At 43.2% G+C, this 16,626-nt stretch overlaps 1 protein-coding gene across 1 annotated transcript in view; it reads right to left on the minus strand.

Moving 5' to 3' along the window:
• USP31 (ubiquitin specific peptidase 31) overlaps nt 1-16,365 on the minus strand; it is a 79,883-nt gene extending 63,518 nt beyond the window's left edge. Inside the window, exon 1 of the mRNA XM_032242940.1 lies at nt 15,727-16,365. Within this exon, the coding sequence (XP_032098831.1) occupies nt 15,727-16,350 (624 nt within the window). The 5' untranslated portion in view covers nt 16,351-16,365. The remainder of the gene's footprint in view (nt 1-15,726) is intronic.
• Between the last annotated feature and the right edge of the window lie 261 nt (nt 16,366-16,626).

Raw genomic sequence — 16,626 nt, forward strand, 5'->3', positions numbered from 1 at the left:
TAAGCTTGTGTGGTGACAGGAAAAATACTATTACGTGAGACAGCTCTTCCTATTTTCAGACAACTTGCTCATAAATCCTGTATATGAGGCCGCCATTCCCTTTTCTAATTTCTCCTCTCCCCTCTCAAAGCTTAAAGCCCAAGAGTAATCACAGTCGTCAAGTGAGACCTGACTGAAGCCCACAACAGAACTGGCCCACCAACCAGCACATCTACATTTATAACATCAGAGGCTGGGGCTGGCTGCTCTGCAAGCTGTCTTTGGTTGTGGCATGTTCCTCTCAGATTAACCAACACGTTGTGCATCTCCTACAAACCAGGCGCAGAGATTCGATGTTGAGTAAGACATAATCACTGCACATGAGGCAGTAGGGGGTGGAGATAGCAATGGATTTAGGAAACAGAATCCTTTTGCCTCTGAGAGTGATTTTTCTATGTTTTTAAACAGTTCATACAGCATGGAGATTATCTGATCCTTGGAAGAATGTATGAGTAAATCCAACCAATCCTGTGACCCTTTGAGGAAACAGGCAGTTCTTTAACAGTTTTCCATTTCTTTTTCAGTTGTCAGTAAATTCAGGCTTTCCTACTATTGCATTTTTAGTTAATATTTTGTGGAAAGTATTGATTTTATCAGTGAGGGGCAAGCATTCAGTAAACATGGTTGCCTGTCCCAAATTAATGCACATATTTAACATTAAAATTCACAAATATTGGCCGGGCGCAGTGGCTCATGCCTATAATCTCAGCACTTTCGGAAGCCAAGACACACAAATCACTTCAGCCCAAAAGTTCAAGACCAGCCTGGGCAACATGGCAAAACCCATCTCTACAAAAAAATACAAAAGTTAGCCAGACATGGTGGCTTGCACCTGTAGTCCCAGCTACTCAGGAGGCTGAGGTGGGAGGATCACTTGAGCCCGGGAGGTCAAGGCTGCAGTAGGCCAGTATCATGCCACTGCCCTCGGCCCAGGCAACACAGTGACATGCTGTCTCACAAAAAAACAATTCACACAGATTACTTTGTTTTCGAAACTTTACAAAACGATTCTAAAATTTGGAGAAATGTTAAATAGCATGAGAGAAGAATAAGCAACGATAACACCATATAGCACCAGTAAAAGAATTGATAAAACAGAATACAAAATTCAGAAATAAACTATAACTCTAAATATAGAGAACCCTTTTGTAAAAAAGCAGGATGGCCATAAGGTTGGGATAACAATGGCAACAACAGCACTGGTGGTATGCCAGGCCCCCTGCCAAGTTATTCTCTCATTTGTTTTCAAAGCAGCCTTATGAAATGGACTGTACTCTTATCTTCACTTTACAGATGAGGAAATTAAGCCCAAAGAGCTAACTGCCAAAGGTCCCAAGGCTAGCAAGTGGTGCAGCCAGGATTTGAACACAGGTAGTCTGGCCCCCAGCCAAGCTCTTAACCACTCACTATACTACACAAGATGGGAAATAACAAACCTTAAAATAAATCCTCACTGTACGTATGCACCAAAGTAAACTCCATATTCTTAAGAGATAAATATTTTAGAACACAGTAGAAAAAAGCTAAAAAAAAATTTAAAAATTAGAAACTAACCTATAAACAAGAATACCATTTTCAGCTATATAGTAAGAAAAGCAATAAAGAAAAAGATCAGATTAAAAAATACATGTTAAAACGTTCTGTAATATACAAAAGTACCAAACTAAAAGAGCAAGAGAATGAGGGAAATATTTATATCAAAGTACCAAATATTTAAAGCTGTTACCTTAAACACACACACACACACACACACACACACATTCTAGAGAGAGCTCTTATAAAGTTTAAAAATCAAAAAAAGTCTTCAAAATCTAAACAGACACCATAACAAAATGGGATTAATTTCTGGAATGAAAGGAGGTTCAACACATGAAAATTGATCATAACATTAACAAAATACAGAGGAAAAAAAAAAAACCATGATCATCTCAGCTGATGCAGAAGAAAGCATCTGACAAAATTCAACACTCTTTCACAATAAAAACACTCAACGAACTGGGAACAGAAGGAAACTTCCTCAATATGATAGAAGCACCATATTAAAAAGCCCCCCCCCCAACATCATGCTCAATGGTCAGACTAAAAGCTTTTCCTCTAAGCTCAAGAAACAAGATAAGGATGCCTAGTTTTACCGCTTCTGTTCAACACTGTATGAGAACTTCTAGCCAGAGCAATTAGGCAAGAAAAAGAAACAAAAGCCATCAAAAATGGAAAGGAAGAAGTAAAATGATCTCTGTTCACAAATGGCATGATTTTGTATGTAGAAACACATAAAGATTCCACACCAAAATCTGTTAGCACTAACAAATTCAGCAAAGTTGCAGGATACAAAATCAGCATGCAAAAATCAGTTGCATTTTTATTTACTAGTAATGAACAATCCAAAAATGAAATAAAATAATTCCATTTACAATAGCATCAACAAGAATAAAATACTTAGGAATAAATTTAACCAAGGAAGGAAAAAAACAGTACACTGAAAACCACAAAACATAGTTGAAAGGAATTGAAGACATAAATAAATGAAAAGACATCCCATGTTCATGGCTTAGAAGACTTAATATTGTTAAGACAGCAATATTACCCAAGTCGATCTACACAGTCAATGCAATCTGTCAAAATCCTAACAGCATTTTTTTTGAAGAAACAAAAAAGTCCATCCTAAAATTAATATGGAATAATATCAAGAGACTGAAGCAAAAATAATCTTGAAAAAGACAAAACTGAAGGAATCATACTTCCTGATTTCAAAACTTACTACTGTATACAGCTACAGTAATGAGAACAGTGGGGTAGATAAAGACATATATAATGTTAAAGTCTAACAAAAACAGACATATACATCAATAGAATAGAACAGAGTCAAGAAATAAACCCTCCCATATATGATAAATTGATTTTCCATAAGGGTACCAAGATCATTCAATGGGGAAAGGACAGTCCTGTCAACCGCGGTATGGTTCTGGGAAAACTGGACAGCCATATGCAAAAGAATAAAGTTGAACCCTTACCTAAAATTAATACAAAAATTAATTCAAAATGGATCAAAAACCTAAATATAAAAACTAAAACTCTCAGAAGAAAACATGGAGGGAAAACTTTATGACAAGGGATTTGGCAATGACTTTTTGAATATGACACCAAAAATACAGGCAGCAAAAGAAAAACTAAATAAAGTGAACTTCATCAAAATTAAAAACTTGGCCAGGCATGGTGGCTCATGCCTGTAATCCAAGCACTTTGGGAGGCCAAAGCGGGTGGATCACTTGAGGTCAGGAGTTCGAGACCAGCCTGGGCAACATGGTGAAATCCCATCTCTACTGAAAATACAAAAAATTAGCTGGGCGTGGTGGTGGGCACCTGTAATCCCAGCTACCCAGGAGGCTGAGGCAGGAGAATTGCTTGAGCCCGGAGGTGGAGGTTGCAGTGAGCCAAGATCGCCCCACTGTACTCCAGCCTGGGCAACAAAGCAAGACTCCATCTAAAAAAAAACAAAAAACAAACAAAAAAAACTTTTGTGCCTAAGAAGGCACTACCAAGAGTGAAATGACAATTCACAGAATGGAAAGTAATAGCTGCTAATCATATATCTGATAAGAAATTAAAACCTAGAATACATATAAAGAATTCTTACAATTCACCACCACCACTAACAAAAACCTAATTCACTTAGCAAAGACCTGAATAGACATTTCTCCAAAGATATACAAATGACTTTGAAAAGATGCACTTGAAAAGATGCTCATCATTAGTCATTAGGAGAATGTAAATCAAAACCACAATGAGGCCTGGTGTGGTGGCTCATGCCTATAATCCCAGCACTTTGGGAGGCCAAGGCAGGTGGATCACTTGAGCCCAGTAGTTCAAGACCAGCCTAGGCAACATGGCAAAATCCCGTCTCTACAAAAACACAAAAATTAGCCATGCGTAGTGGCATGCACCTATAACCTGAGCTACTCAGGGGCACTGAGGCAGGAGGATTCCTTGATCTCAGGAGGTTAAGGCTGCAGTGAGCCATGACTACACCACTGCACTCCGGCCTGGGTGACAGAGCAAGACCCTGTCTAAAAAAAAAAGTCCACACTGAGATATCACTTTATACCCACTAGGATGGCTATTATCAAAAACAAATGGAAACTAACAAATGTTGGTGAAGATGCAGAAAAATCAGAACCCTCATCCATTATTGGTAATGGATGTAAAATGGTGTACAGTTAGTAGAAGATAGTTTGACAGTCCCTCAAAAAGTTAAACATAGAATTATCATATAATCAGAAAAAATTGAAAACAAGAACTCAAACAGATACTCGTACATCAGTATTCACAGTATCATTATTCACAATATCCTAAAGGTGGAAACAATCCAAGTATCTACTGGCAGATAAAAGAATAACAACCTGTTGCATACATATGATGGAATAGTATTCAGCCATAAAAAGAAATGAAATTCTGACACATGCTATAACATGGATGAACCCTGAAAACATTATTTTAAGTAAAATAAGACAGACAAAAAAATTTTGAATATTATATTGTATAATTCCCTTTTTATAAGGTACCTAGAATAGGTAAATTTATAGAGACAGAAGAAAAACAGAGGTTACTGAGGACTAGAGATGAATTATTGTTTAATGCATACAAAGTTTCTGTTTGAGACAATGAAAAAGTTCTTGAAATAGAGAGATGGTTGTACAACACTGTACCTAACGCCACTGGAATGAATACTTATAATGGTAAATTTTATGTTGGGCATGTTTTACTAAAATAAAAAATGTTTTTAAGTGCTAAGAGATAAATGAGCAAAGAATGGATATAACAAATTTAAATTATAAAACCAAACTCATTCTACCAATGGTTTCTGAGTACCCAACATGTACCATTTACTGTGCTGGGTGAAGATTACTATCAACTAGCAGCTGATAGTAATCTTACAGAAATTATAATTTCTGTAATTTTATAATTCTATAATTTCTGTAATTTCAGAAATTATAATTTCTGTAATTTCTTTTCTTTGCAACATAATATAACGCATAAGAAATCAAAAAGATGTCCATATGTTTTTTATGTTCTAAGGATATGTCTGGAAACATATCCTAAAGAAACAACTCAAAAAAGCAAAAAGCTATTAACATGATTCATGTTCATTACAGTTAAAAAAAAAAAAGAGAGTAGGGAGGAAAATGCCCAAACTAAGAGGATGGAATGAGTAAATTATCACTTAGCAATGTGATAATACCATATAAATCATTAAACATTAAACAGGATTATGAATGTTCTTTAGATACATTAAAAAATGTTTTACAAGTTGCATTTAAAAATCAGAATCCAAAATGGTCTGACCAGAATAACAACTATGTAAAATATTGTAAGTGGACAAAAAGTACAAAAATCTAAATCAATGGCACCTTAGGGCAATGTGTTCCACAGAGTAAGAGCATGTATCTCACATTGCCCTGAGTACAAGCTGAAGCTCTGCCCCTGCAAATGTATAAAGAACCAAACTAGGTCACATCAGAATGACAGATTTGTGCTAGTTTACATTGTTAGTTGGAAAGACATTTTTTTAAGAAACATCAGAATTGGAGTTTTCTAACAAACAGAAATCTCTAGCCAAAACTCTATCCTAAACTACCAAATATTTTCCCTCATGAATTACCACGGAACCACAAACATAACATGTCTAAAATAGAATTTATCATCTTTGAAAAGTTCTAAATTGCTTCAGTTTCCCAAATGTGACCAGTTTCAGAGAGGCTAAGATACATACTGTTTGTCCTGAGCCAGATTCTGTCCCTTCCCCTCTCGCATCATCACTCACCTCATCCTCCATGTCCCTAGCCTCTGAGTGACCATTCTTTCAAAAATAAAAGAAAAAGACAGTCACACCACAAGCTTGTATAAAATTATTTGGTGCCTGCCTTTGCAGGATGCTATTCTGCGACATGGCACCCACGGACTTCCACAGGTGGAAGATCCAGCCCTGCCCAAACCATCACTCAGTGAGCCTCCTCCCATCCTACCTTGTCAACCACTACCCTTCCGCTACAGCTACCTTAGACCTTGAAATTTTCTGAAGAACCCACGTTGTTTGAGGTTCCAAACCTTTGCACTTGAAGGGTCTGCTGCCCTGCAAAGGACTTTCCCACCTTTCCCCTGTCCACCTATAAGATTCCTACCAAATCCTTCAAGACATGGAGAAGGTATTGTTTCTTCAGTCACTCAACAGGCCCCCATTCCTCCCTCAGGTGACTTCACTCCTAGGTTTGGACAGCACTGTCCCAGCACTCATCCTACCCTAATGCAATTATTTTTATACCCATTTGTCTTCACTTCTAAATCCTGAATTCCTTGAGGGCATGGGCCGCATCACTCATCTTCATGTTCCCAGTGCCTTGTAATGCAGGACCAGCACAGGAAATGTGCTCAATAAATCTGTGGACTTAATAAATCTATATCCTGTCTGCAAAATGCCAACCTGATTTGTTTCTTTATGGGCATAAATTGATATTTCAGGCCAGGTGCGGTGGCTCACACCTGTAAATCACAGCACTTTGGGAGGCTGAGGCAGACAGATCACCTGAGGAGTTCGAGACCAGACTGGCCGACATGGTGAAGCCCCACCTCTACTAAAATACAAAAATTAGCTGGGCATGGTGGTGCATGCCTGTAATCCCAGCTACTCATGAGGCTGAGGCAGGAGAATTACTTGAACCCTGGGGGCAGAGGTTGCAGTGAGCCCAGATCACACCACTGCACTCCAGCCTGGATGACAGAGTGAGACTCTGTCTCAAAATAAAAAATAAAATAAAATAATATTTCTGTAGCTCTACACTATATTCAGCACTAAGAGCAAGCAGTCAAACTGTAAAGCAAACCAGGTGTCATGACTCTGCCCTCCTGGTTTTCCTGCTACTTCTCTGACTGCCCCTTAAGAGGTCCTCTCTCTCCTCCTGTCCACTCATTTTTAGTTTCCCTCATGGGCTTCATACCTTCTAAATATGCTCCTGGCTTCACTTATCACCTCTATGCAGCTGAATCCAACTCTATACAGCTAGTCCTAATTGTACCTAATTTCCAACTGTCTATTAAGACTTCCTGTCTTAAGTGGGAAGGTCATATCCTATGACTCCCAACCCCACATATTCAAATTAAATGCACAATCTTTCTGCTCCACAAACCACTTCCCTTTCTAAGTGCTCAATTTCTATCAGCTATTAAATTTCTATTAGATATCCCTAGTATTTCTTTGTCATCTTGGCCTAAAATCTCAGTATTCCTTTACCACTCCACCTCGTGTCATTTCCTAATAATGTCCAATGTCCCCCAAAGTGTCTCTTGGATTCACCTTTCCTCCTCCTTTTCCTTACTTCATTCCTGTGATTGTTTTCTCCCTGTATTTATTTTCTCCTCCATTTGATTCATTTTTACTCACCATCAGACCCATTTTTCTAAAATCGTTTTCATCAAATCAGTCTCTCTGCACAACTCAAGAAGCCTCAATTGAATCACTATTGATTGCAGCCTCAAGGCTAAACTGTTGTGACAGACTCTCAAAGCCATCCATAATTTGCCCCCTCTCCTCTTCCCAGTCATCTAAATTTCTGTCCCCTTCATTCCAAATCAGTGGTTCTCAATTTTGCTGCCCAGGGACATTTGGAATCTGGAGACCGTTTTAATTGCCATGACTTGGAATGGGGAGGAGTACAACCACATCTAGTGGGTAAAGGCCAGGGATTCTGCTAAACATCCTACAGTGCCAGGACAGCCCCCAACAACAAAGAATTATCCAGCCCAAAACAGCAACAGTGCCAAGGCAGAGAATCTCTGCTCCAAATCAAGGCTCTCTGTCCCCAGACCATGCTATATCTATGCCTCCGCTCAGAATATTTCCCTAGCAACCTAGAATGTCATCTCTCTTTGCCTTAACTAGCAAAGTTTCAATTATCTTCAAATCCCATTCAAAGTCTGTATCCCCTGGCTTTAAATACCATCTACTGGTGATGACTCCAAAATGTTGATCTTATCTTCTGACTCCCTTACCCAGCTGCCTACTTGACATCTTATAAGTGTACTATTTAACAAATCTGAATCTGAACTGCTGACTCTCCCAAAACTGCTTCTCCTCAGATAAGTATACAGCCCCAGCAATCACCCAGTTGCCCAGGAAAACAGTTGAGAGTTATTCTTGATGCTCTCCTCAGTGTCCTCTGACCCAGTGTCTTGCCCCAAATCAATCCACTAGCAAGTCCTGTCAAGAGTCTACCTCCAGACATATCTCAAATCCATCCACTTCTCGACCTCCCTCCAACATCCATTTTACCCATTCCATCACAAAAGCCTCCTAACTGGTCTCTGCCTCCATTCTACCCACCATTCAGTGCCCAGAATGACCACTTCACATTTTCATAAGATCCTACCTACCAGGACTCTGTTGAAAGCCTATAACAGCCTCCAACTCTCTTAGAATAAAATCTAAACCCCTTACCTTGGTCTACAAGGCTCTACAGCTACACAAGGCAGACTCAGCCTCTGCCTACCTGGCCCCTACCCCTCTTTCTAGCTCCTCCATCCTACTCTCCTCCTGGCTCTCTAGCTGCAAACAAGATTTGCCAGACTTTTAAGTGTACCCTCAGCTCTTTCCAACTACAGAGGCTTCTGCATTTTATTCCTCCTGCCTGGTCACACCCATCATTCCTTCCCACATACCTTATCTAATCCTCTTTAGCACTTACACAATAATTTTTTTTTGACACAGGGTGTCACTCTGTTGCCGAGGCCAGAGGGCAGTGGCGCAATCTCAGCTCACTACAGCCTGGACCTTTTGGGCTCAGGTGGTCTTCCCACCTCAGCCTCCAAAGTAGCTGGAACCACAGGTGTGTGCCGTGCCACCAGGCCCAGCTAATTTTTTTTTTTTTGTAAGGGCAGGGTTTCGCCAGTTGCCCAGGCTAGTCTTGAACTCCTGGGCTCAAGCGATCTGCTTGCCTCGACCTCCCAAAGTGCTAGGATTACAGGTGCACGCCACCATGTCTGGCTTACTGTAATTTTCAATTTCATATTTACCAGTGTTTACTGAATAACATCTGCCTCCTCTGTGGCAATAAAAGTTCCATGAAGGAAGGGACCACATGCCTTTTGCAATTTTTCTTAACATTATCATATACTTTGTTTACCACTGTATAACAAATGACTTGTACAATATGTGACATGAAGTTAGAAACTCAAATTTGTAAACGCTTAATTGCTGACAACAAATAAAAGGATGAATAAATGAATCTTTCTACTTACACTTTCATATACAATGATCTCACCCCCTCTGAGCTCCCAGTGAACTTTCCTCATCAGTACAACTTAAAACAGCTTCCCCATAAGAAGCTAAGTTCTCTGAGGGCTGAGAGCAAGAACCTAGTCCTATAACCTTTGTACTTAATCCTCTATTCCCAGCTCCTCACCTAAACTAACCCCTGTACACACAATAACTATGCAGCAAATGTGATTTAAGTCTGCAAATATGGAGTTCTATCACTATTTCGTGTATTTTTCTTCCTCAATTAGTCCTCTTGGAAAATTTCTTGTAATTCTTACACTTCCCTTTCACCAAACTTGGTAAGATGTGGCAAACAGCTCAAAGCTTACTGGAGAGAGATCCACACGTGTTGACATATGTGTTGAAACAGTCTGAAAGGACTGCGTTTTAAGAAAGACTTCCAAAAACACCTAAGCCTGAGGAGCAATGGCACAAACGTGAAGCTAGCTGCAGATGACCTTATTTTCACTCCAATTCAACACCACAGTCTCAGAGGAAAAAAATGTTACACGTTTCAGCACGTCCCCTCTGCTGGTGTGTGTGTTATGTTGAGACCTGCCGTCTCAGTGCTTGTACTGGTAAGGCCACTCCAGGCCCAGGACCCAGTGTGTGCACCAGCAGCGCAGGGGTACATAGAGTTGACAGTCAGTGGAAATCAGAACTCTGGTTCTGCCCCCTCAACCTCTAGCCAGCAGGTGAGCTCAGTTCCCTCATCCTGAAAGGCTAGGGGGTACTCATTCCACATCTGAGTCTCCTTCCAAGTCTAAAACTTCACGATTCCATAGTCTTTCTCCCTGAGATTTGCAGCTTTGCTAAACTCAAGTGACAGCGTTTGACGGACCAGAGAATTGACCAGGAAGGGATGTACTATTTTATATTCTGTCACAAAGCTAAATGTGACCTACACAATTTCATTTTTTTCCTCAAGGGACACCCTGAAGTCAGCGTGCTTTGTGGAAAACACTGAAATATCAGTATACTAAAGAACTTGACACAAACCAGAAAAAAACTGTGTATCATGGTTTTGCAGCATAGCGCCAGAGCCCCCAGCATGAGTGCATGGAAAAGCAGGCTGGGAAACTCAGCAAGTGTGGGCCTCCGATTGTCAGGTTGTTCACCATTAGTCTCTTACACATGTTTATTCCTTTTGTAACTTGGGAATTCTCACTAATAAAAAAGCACCACAAGGCATCGAAGTTCAAGAAAAAAAATATGGGAGAGAGAATTCTATTCATCAATCACTATTTGTTTCACTGCAAATTTGGAAGGAGTTCCCACAATCATTTTATTAATAGATCACTCTGTTCTAGCTGTTCTTCGCCAGCACAATTTAAAAATTGCTGCCATAAAATCCATCTTTCTTGCTTGAAAGATGACCATTCATCTTTTTACTTATTGCAAAAGGGCTCTGAGTACTAAAACTCAGAAAGCATTTCTAAGAATCTGGGGCACCCATGCTCCTATGAAAGCAATACGCTGATTTCCCTTTAAAACAACATATCATATATTCAAAGTGATTTATTTATTCCCACTATTTTACCAAGAAAGTGATACAAGGGTCCTGCCAACGAAGTCTAAGCTCTACCCTAACACTGCTGCAAACACATACACACACACACACTCATAGACAGTGGAAGACAAAGGCAGGGGTAAGCAAGGTAACCATTTTAAAGGCTGGAGAAGCAAAGGAAACGTGCTGAGTCTCCAAACATTCCTCCAATAGTTTCGCAGCCTCAGCACTATTGACACTTTGGGCTGAAAAATCCTTTATTAAGGAGGGCTGTCCTGCACACTCTGTGACATTTAGCAGCATCCCTGGAATCTATCCACCACATGCCACTAGCACCCTGATCCCAGTTGTGACAACCAAGTATGGCTCCAGGCATTGACAAATGTCCCGGGTGGTGAGAGCAGGGTGGGGTGAGGACAGGCAAAAGTGCCTGTGCTAAAAACCAGTGCTCTAAGAGTAAGAAAAAAAAAAAATCTGTGTAGAAAGAGAAAGGACAAAGGTAGTGGCTAGAGACGTTTCTTAAAGCATATCAAGGTTGAGCTAGTCAACTCATTTCATCCTGGGAAATGAAAACCCAACTTTAACAACCATCTAGCCTGTCCAAAACCAAAAACTGTCTATTGGCAAGCTCCTAAAACTCAAACCAATGTGGTTAGAAAGGAAGAAAGAATTCTAATTGAAAAACTTACAAAGAAAATCGTTAGTAACTTAACGTTTTAAGATAACAAAAGCACATTCAAAGACCTAGTGCTTTTCTAACCTCAAGACAAACCATCTCAACTCCTCTGCCAACTTCAACCAACTGGTGGTGGCTGCCTGGAGCCCAGAACTGAGCTGGATTTTAAGGATGGATGTGAGCGATCTGAAAGTGATGAATATCCGAGTGAAATAACAATGTCTGCTCCAAGCAAGCGAAAAACAGTGAGCAGTGAGGTATGCCTCACATCCAACTTCTGGTGTTTAACTTTCTTTCTTTTAATTTTTCTTTCTTTCTTTTTTTTTTTTTTTGTTTTGGCAGAGTCTTGCTCTGTCGCCCAGGATGGAATGAAGTGGCGTGATCCTGACTCACTGCAACCTTCACCTTCCTGGGTTCAGGCGATTCTCGTGCCTCAGCCTCTGGAGTAGCTGGGATTACAGGTGTGTGCCACCACACTCAGCTAATTTTTTAATTTTTTTAGTAGAGAGGGGGTTTCACCATGTTGTCCAGGCTGGTCTCAAATTCCTGGCCTCAAGTGATCCACCCACCTTGGCCTCCCAAAGTGCTGGGATTACAGGCATGAGCCACTGTGTCCTGCCTTGGTGTTCAACTTTCTTTATACTCAAAATAATACCTGTCAAATTTGGCTACAATGAAACATTTCTTAAAAAGTAATCAGTCTTCCACAGTTACCTAACAGGGAGAAGAAAAAGGGGAAAAATCGAATTATACTTCCTTGCTGAAAAATCAACTCTGGATTCTCAACTTGCAGAGGATGAATCCAAACAAGCATAGCTCACAAAACGCTTCACAGTGTATTTCCAACACGCTTCTCCCAGGCTTCCTGCACCCCCACTGCTCTCTATGGCACAGCCAGCCACTAAATGCCTATTCCCCAAACCACACGCCCTTTCATGCCACTCCACCTCTTCCTTGCCCCGCAGATTTTTATTCATCTTTCAGAACACTGCTCAGGAGCCACCTTTTCTGTGATGCTTTCCTCGTTCCTTGGTGCCTGCTATTCACAGGATGGTCCTTGGGCCTTTAAAGCACCGGCATCGCCAGGGAGCTTGTTAGAAATGCAGAATCACGGGTACCACTCCAGCTCTACTGAATCTCAATTTGCTTTGTAGCAAAACCCCCAGGTGAATTATGTGCACACTGAAGCGTGAGAAGCGCTGTCTCAGGGAACTTCCCAGATCCCACTAGACTCAGCTCTCTTCATAGCTGCCTGGGAGGTAAACCCCTTCTTTACCCATCTCCTCTATGAAGACAGGAAAACCCATATACCCACCCTCCAGCCTCTAGGACAGGCAACTGACAGGGTTATAGTCAATGAGATGTCAGCAGAAGCTTGCTGAGGGAGCTTCTGGAAGAATTTTTATTTCCCTAATGACTTCCTGCCTTCCTGGGTAGAATGCTGGGTGCTGTGGCTGCCATCACTGGACAACAATGAGGCAAAAAACATAAGAACAAAAAGCCAATGATAGCCAAAAAAGCAACGGGATGGAAATACAGAAATCTGTATCTTTGTTGGGCCCATCAAACCAAAGAACCATCCACCTCCAGAATCACTGTGTGTGCGAATTGCCAATTGCAATGTTTTTACTCCTTAAGGCACTATCAGGATTTTTTTTCTTGGGCTGAAGGCATTCCTAACTGATTAAGTAAGCCTTCAATAAATGGGAAGTGAATGAATGAATGCTGAGTGAAACCTACTAAAGGTTCAGGAGATTACATTTTTTAAAAAGCCAGGCCTCTAAGAATCTGTTCATGTCTGCCAAAGCAAGCCTATAAATCAGCCTCTGTACTTCTAGAATTATTGACCCATTTCTGCTCAAAGCTTAATGGATAAAAAAGTGAGCACAAACTCAAAAAGCAATGGAAATATTCACATACAAAGATGCTGTTAGAAATTGATTTTCACATTTTGGAAAAGAGGAGAAAACCAAACTTAAATACTAGGCTCTGACCTTGCAAAGTTTACAAAGAGGGGCAGGACAGGGTGGTGGTGGGGTGGGGACCCACACTAGCCAGTTCTCCTGATCATTCTCCTCTACTTAGTAATTTCAGCTGGGCACAGTGGCTCCTGCCTGTAATCCCAGCACTTTGGGAGGCTGAGACGGGTGGATCACCTGAAGTCAGGAGTTCAAGAACAGCCTGACCAATACGGTGAAATCCCGTCTCTACTAAAATACAAAAATTCGCTGGGCGTGGTGGCGGGCACCTGTAGTCCCACCTACTCAGGAGGCGGGCACCTGTAGTCCCACCTACTCAGGAGGCTGAGACAGGAGAATAGCTTGAACCTGGGAAGCGGAGGTTGCAGTGAGCTGAGATCAGGTCACCGCCCTCCAGCCTGGGCCACAGAGCGAGACTCCATCTCAAAAATAATAATTTTGAGATCTCTGAACTAGATCTCATTTTTTCCCAGTCCCTATCTCAGACAAATATTTCCATTCAAATTGCCAAGATCAAACAGCAACAATTTTTTTCCAAGAAAAACAGCATTGAGTAGCATAAAGTAAAAAGTATTAAGTGGGGAGAGATGCACACTGGCCATGTAGTTTGTCAGCAAGAAAGCAGGACCTTAACCAAGTGCAGATCCTCAGCTAGGTCACCTTTTTATATTTTAACAAAATCATCTCCTTTTACTTAAATAAATGTATGTTATAAAGAAGCTGTATAGCACTAATGGGAAGCCAGTACCTTTTGCCATGAATTGAAGACAAATGGAAACCCAATAAAAACATAATCTTATTCAATTCTAGCTACTGTGTGTGCCTGCCAAGGCCTCTAGACTTGAAGCCTGTTCTCTCTTTGTTTAAAAAACAAAAGGGGTGGAGGGTGAACAAGAGATGTTAAAAACAGGCTAACATCAAGCTGAGACTTTCTCCTCGGCATAAGGATAGGAAAAAGAAAAGGAATTAACTTTCTCCCTGTGTGATTTCATGCTGTTTAATACCATATCCATGTCCCACCTAGAAGTATCCCTTACACAATCTCACATCATTTTCCCCTTCTGCTTAGAGTAAGGGACCAATTTCTTAGTGCATCCTAAATGGTCCCATACCATCCGGCCCCAGCCCACCACTCGGATCTCGAATCTCACCCTCTCACTACACTTGCAGCCCCACCAGCAGACAGCAAATGAGGGCTTGGTCAAGGGCCATACATATCCCCCAGGAAGTATGGGTCACCCCTGTAATCCCAGCACTTTGGGAGGCCAAGGTGGGGAGGGTGGCTGGAGGCCAGGAGTTCAAGACCAGCCTGCGCAACACAGCAAAACCCCCGTCTCTACAAAAGTTTTTTAAAAATGAAAAACAGCCAGGTGTGGTGGTGTGTCTGTAGTCCCAGCTATTAAATACTCAGGAGGCTGAGGCGGGAGATACGCTTGAGCCCAGGAGTTTGGGGCTGCAGTGAGCTATGATCACACCACTGCACTCCAGAGTCGGCAACAGAGCAAGATCCTGTCTCTAAAAATAAAATAAAAATAAAAAGTCGCCTGTCCACACATCAATCACAACAGCAGGTTTTTCTTTCTTCAAACCACTATCTGATACCATCCCGTTAACTTCTTGAAGTGTTTAATAACAAAAATAATAACAGCATAACAGGAAATACACATGATACTGAATATTTGCTTATCAGGTTAAACCCTATAGAAGTGCCAATCTGTAAATCAAAAACAGTGAAATATGGGTAATTCCACAGTATTCGACCTAATATATCAACTTGTTTGCAGCTCACAACCACCTTATGAAACAGGTCCCAGGTGAAGAAACAGTAATCACAGACAGGCAGCTTAATTTGCCCGAGGTCACACTGCTAGTAAGCGGCAGAACCAGGATCTGAACCCACGATCAACACTCCCACCCCACAAAAATTCAAGTTCCATGAAGGCAGATAGTCTTGTTCATTGCAACATCACTCCCATTGCCTATTATCACAGGGTACGGCCGCGTATGTAGTAAGCTCTCAATAAATACATGTGGAATGAATGAATGAATGAATCTATCTCCTTACAGTCACTGGTAGATTGCTCTGACCTCTCTGAGCAACCAATGCAGAAGCCTGCCTAACCAAGACAAACCGAGGGAAGGAAGACCTGGGCGGGTTGGTGCCCCAGGGACTTGGGGTGCAGGCCCCGCCTCGGGGCGCGGCGGTGCGCCGGCTCACCTTGAAGTCGCGGCTGTGCTGCGGGGTGTACTCCAGGGTCCAGAGGGCCCGCACCAGGTGCGCCAGTTGCTCGGTGACCTCGCCCTGGCCCTGCGCGCCGCGGCCCGCAGGCTGCTCGGGGTCAGACGAGGGCTCCGGCCGCCCCGCCCGGTACTGGCCCAGTGCCAGGTACTCGGCGAAGAGCTCGGTGTTGCTGAGGCACTGCAGCGTGGCGTTCATGAAGCACGTGTTGCCGTGGTTGCGGAGTCCCGCCACGCCGGGCACCGGCTCGGCGGCGCAGGCGGGCGGCGCAGGAGAGGCAGGCGGCGGCGGGCACGGCGGCGGCGTGGGCGCGGCGGCCGGCCCGGGCGGGAAGCAGCTGCGGAGGCCGCCGCGGTCCGGGGCGGCGCCCTCGGAGCTAAGGTGCGAGAGCGTGGACAGCGTCTTGAGGACGCGGCTCATGAAGCTGCCCACCGAGCGCGCCGAGGAAGGCGAGGAGGGCGCGGCCGGCCCGGGCGCCCCGGGGCCCCCGGCGCTGCCGCCGCCAGCGCGGCCGCTCCGGAACAGCCGCTTGCTGAAGGAGCGCTTCTCCTTCCCGCCTGCCGCCGCTGGCGGCCCGGGCCCGGGCGCCGTTACCTTGGACATGGCGGCGGCCGCTGACACTCATTACCGCACCCGCCCGCCCGGCCCGCGGCCCCGCCACGGCCGCCGCCGCATCCCGCCGCGCCGCGCCGCGCCTCACCGGGCCCTGGGGATGTAAGCCCCACACACCTCAGAGCGCCGCCGAGCCAGCCAGCGAGCGGCGGCCGGCGGGGCGAGCGGGCGCGCGCGCGGTCCGCCCAGCTGGGCCGCTCACGTGACGCGCCTCCTAGCACCGCCCGCCCCGCGCTGAAGCCGCCTCTGCCGCCATGTTCACTGTGG

Source organism: Sapajus apella, unplaced genomic scaffold (genome assembly GCF_009761245.1).
Source record: "Sapajus apella isolate SASKATOON/1434 unplaced genomic scaffold, GSC_monkey_1.0 scaffold51, whole genome shotgun sequence".
Lineage (NCBI taxonomy): Eukaryota > Metazoa > Chordata > Mammalia > Primates > Cebidae > Sapajus > Sapajus apella.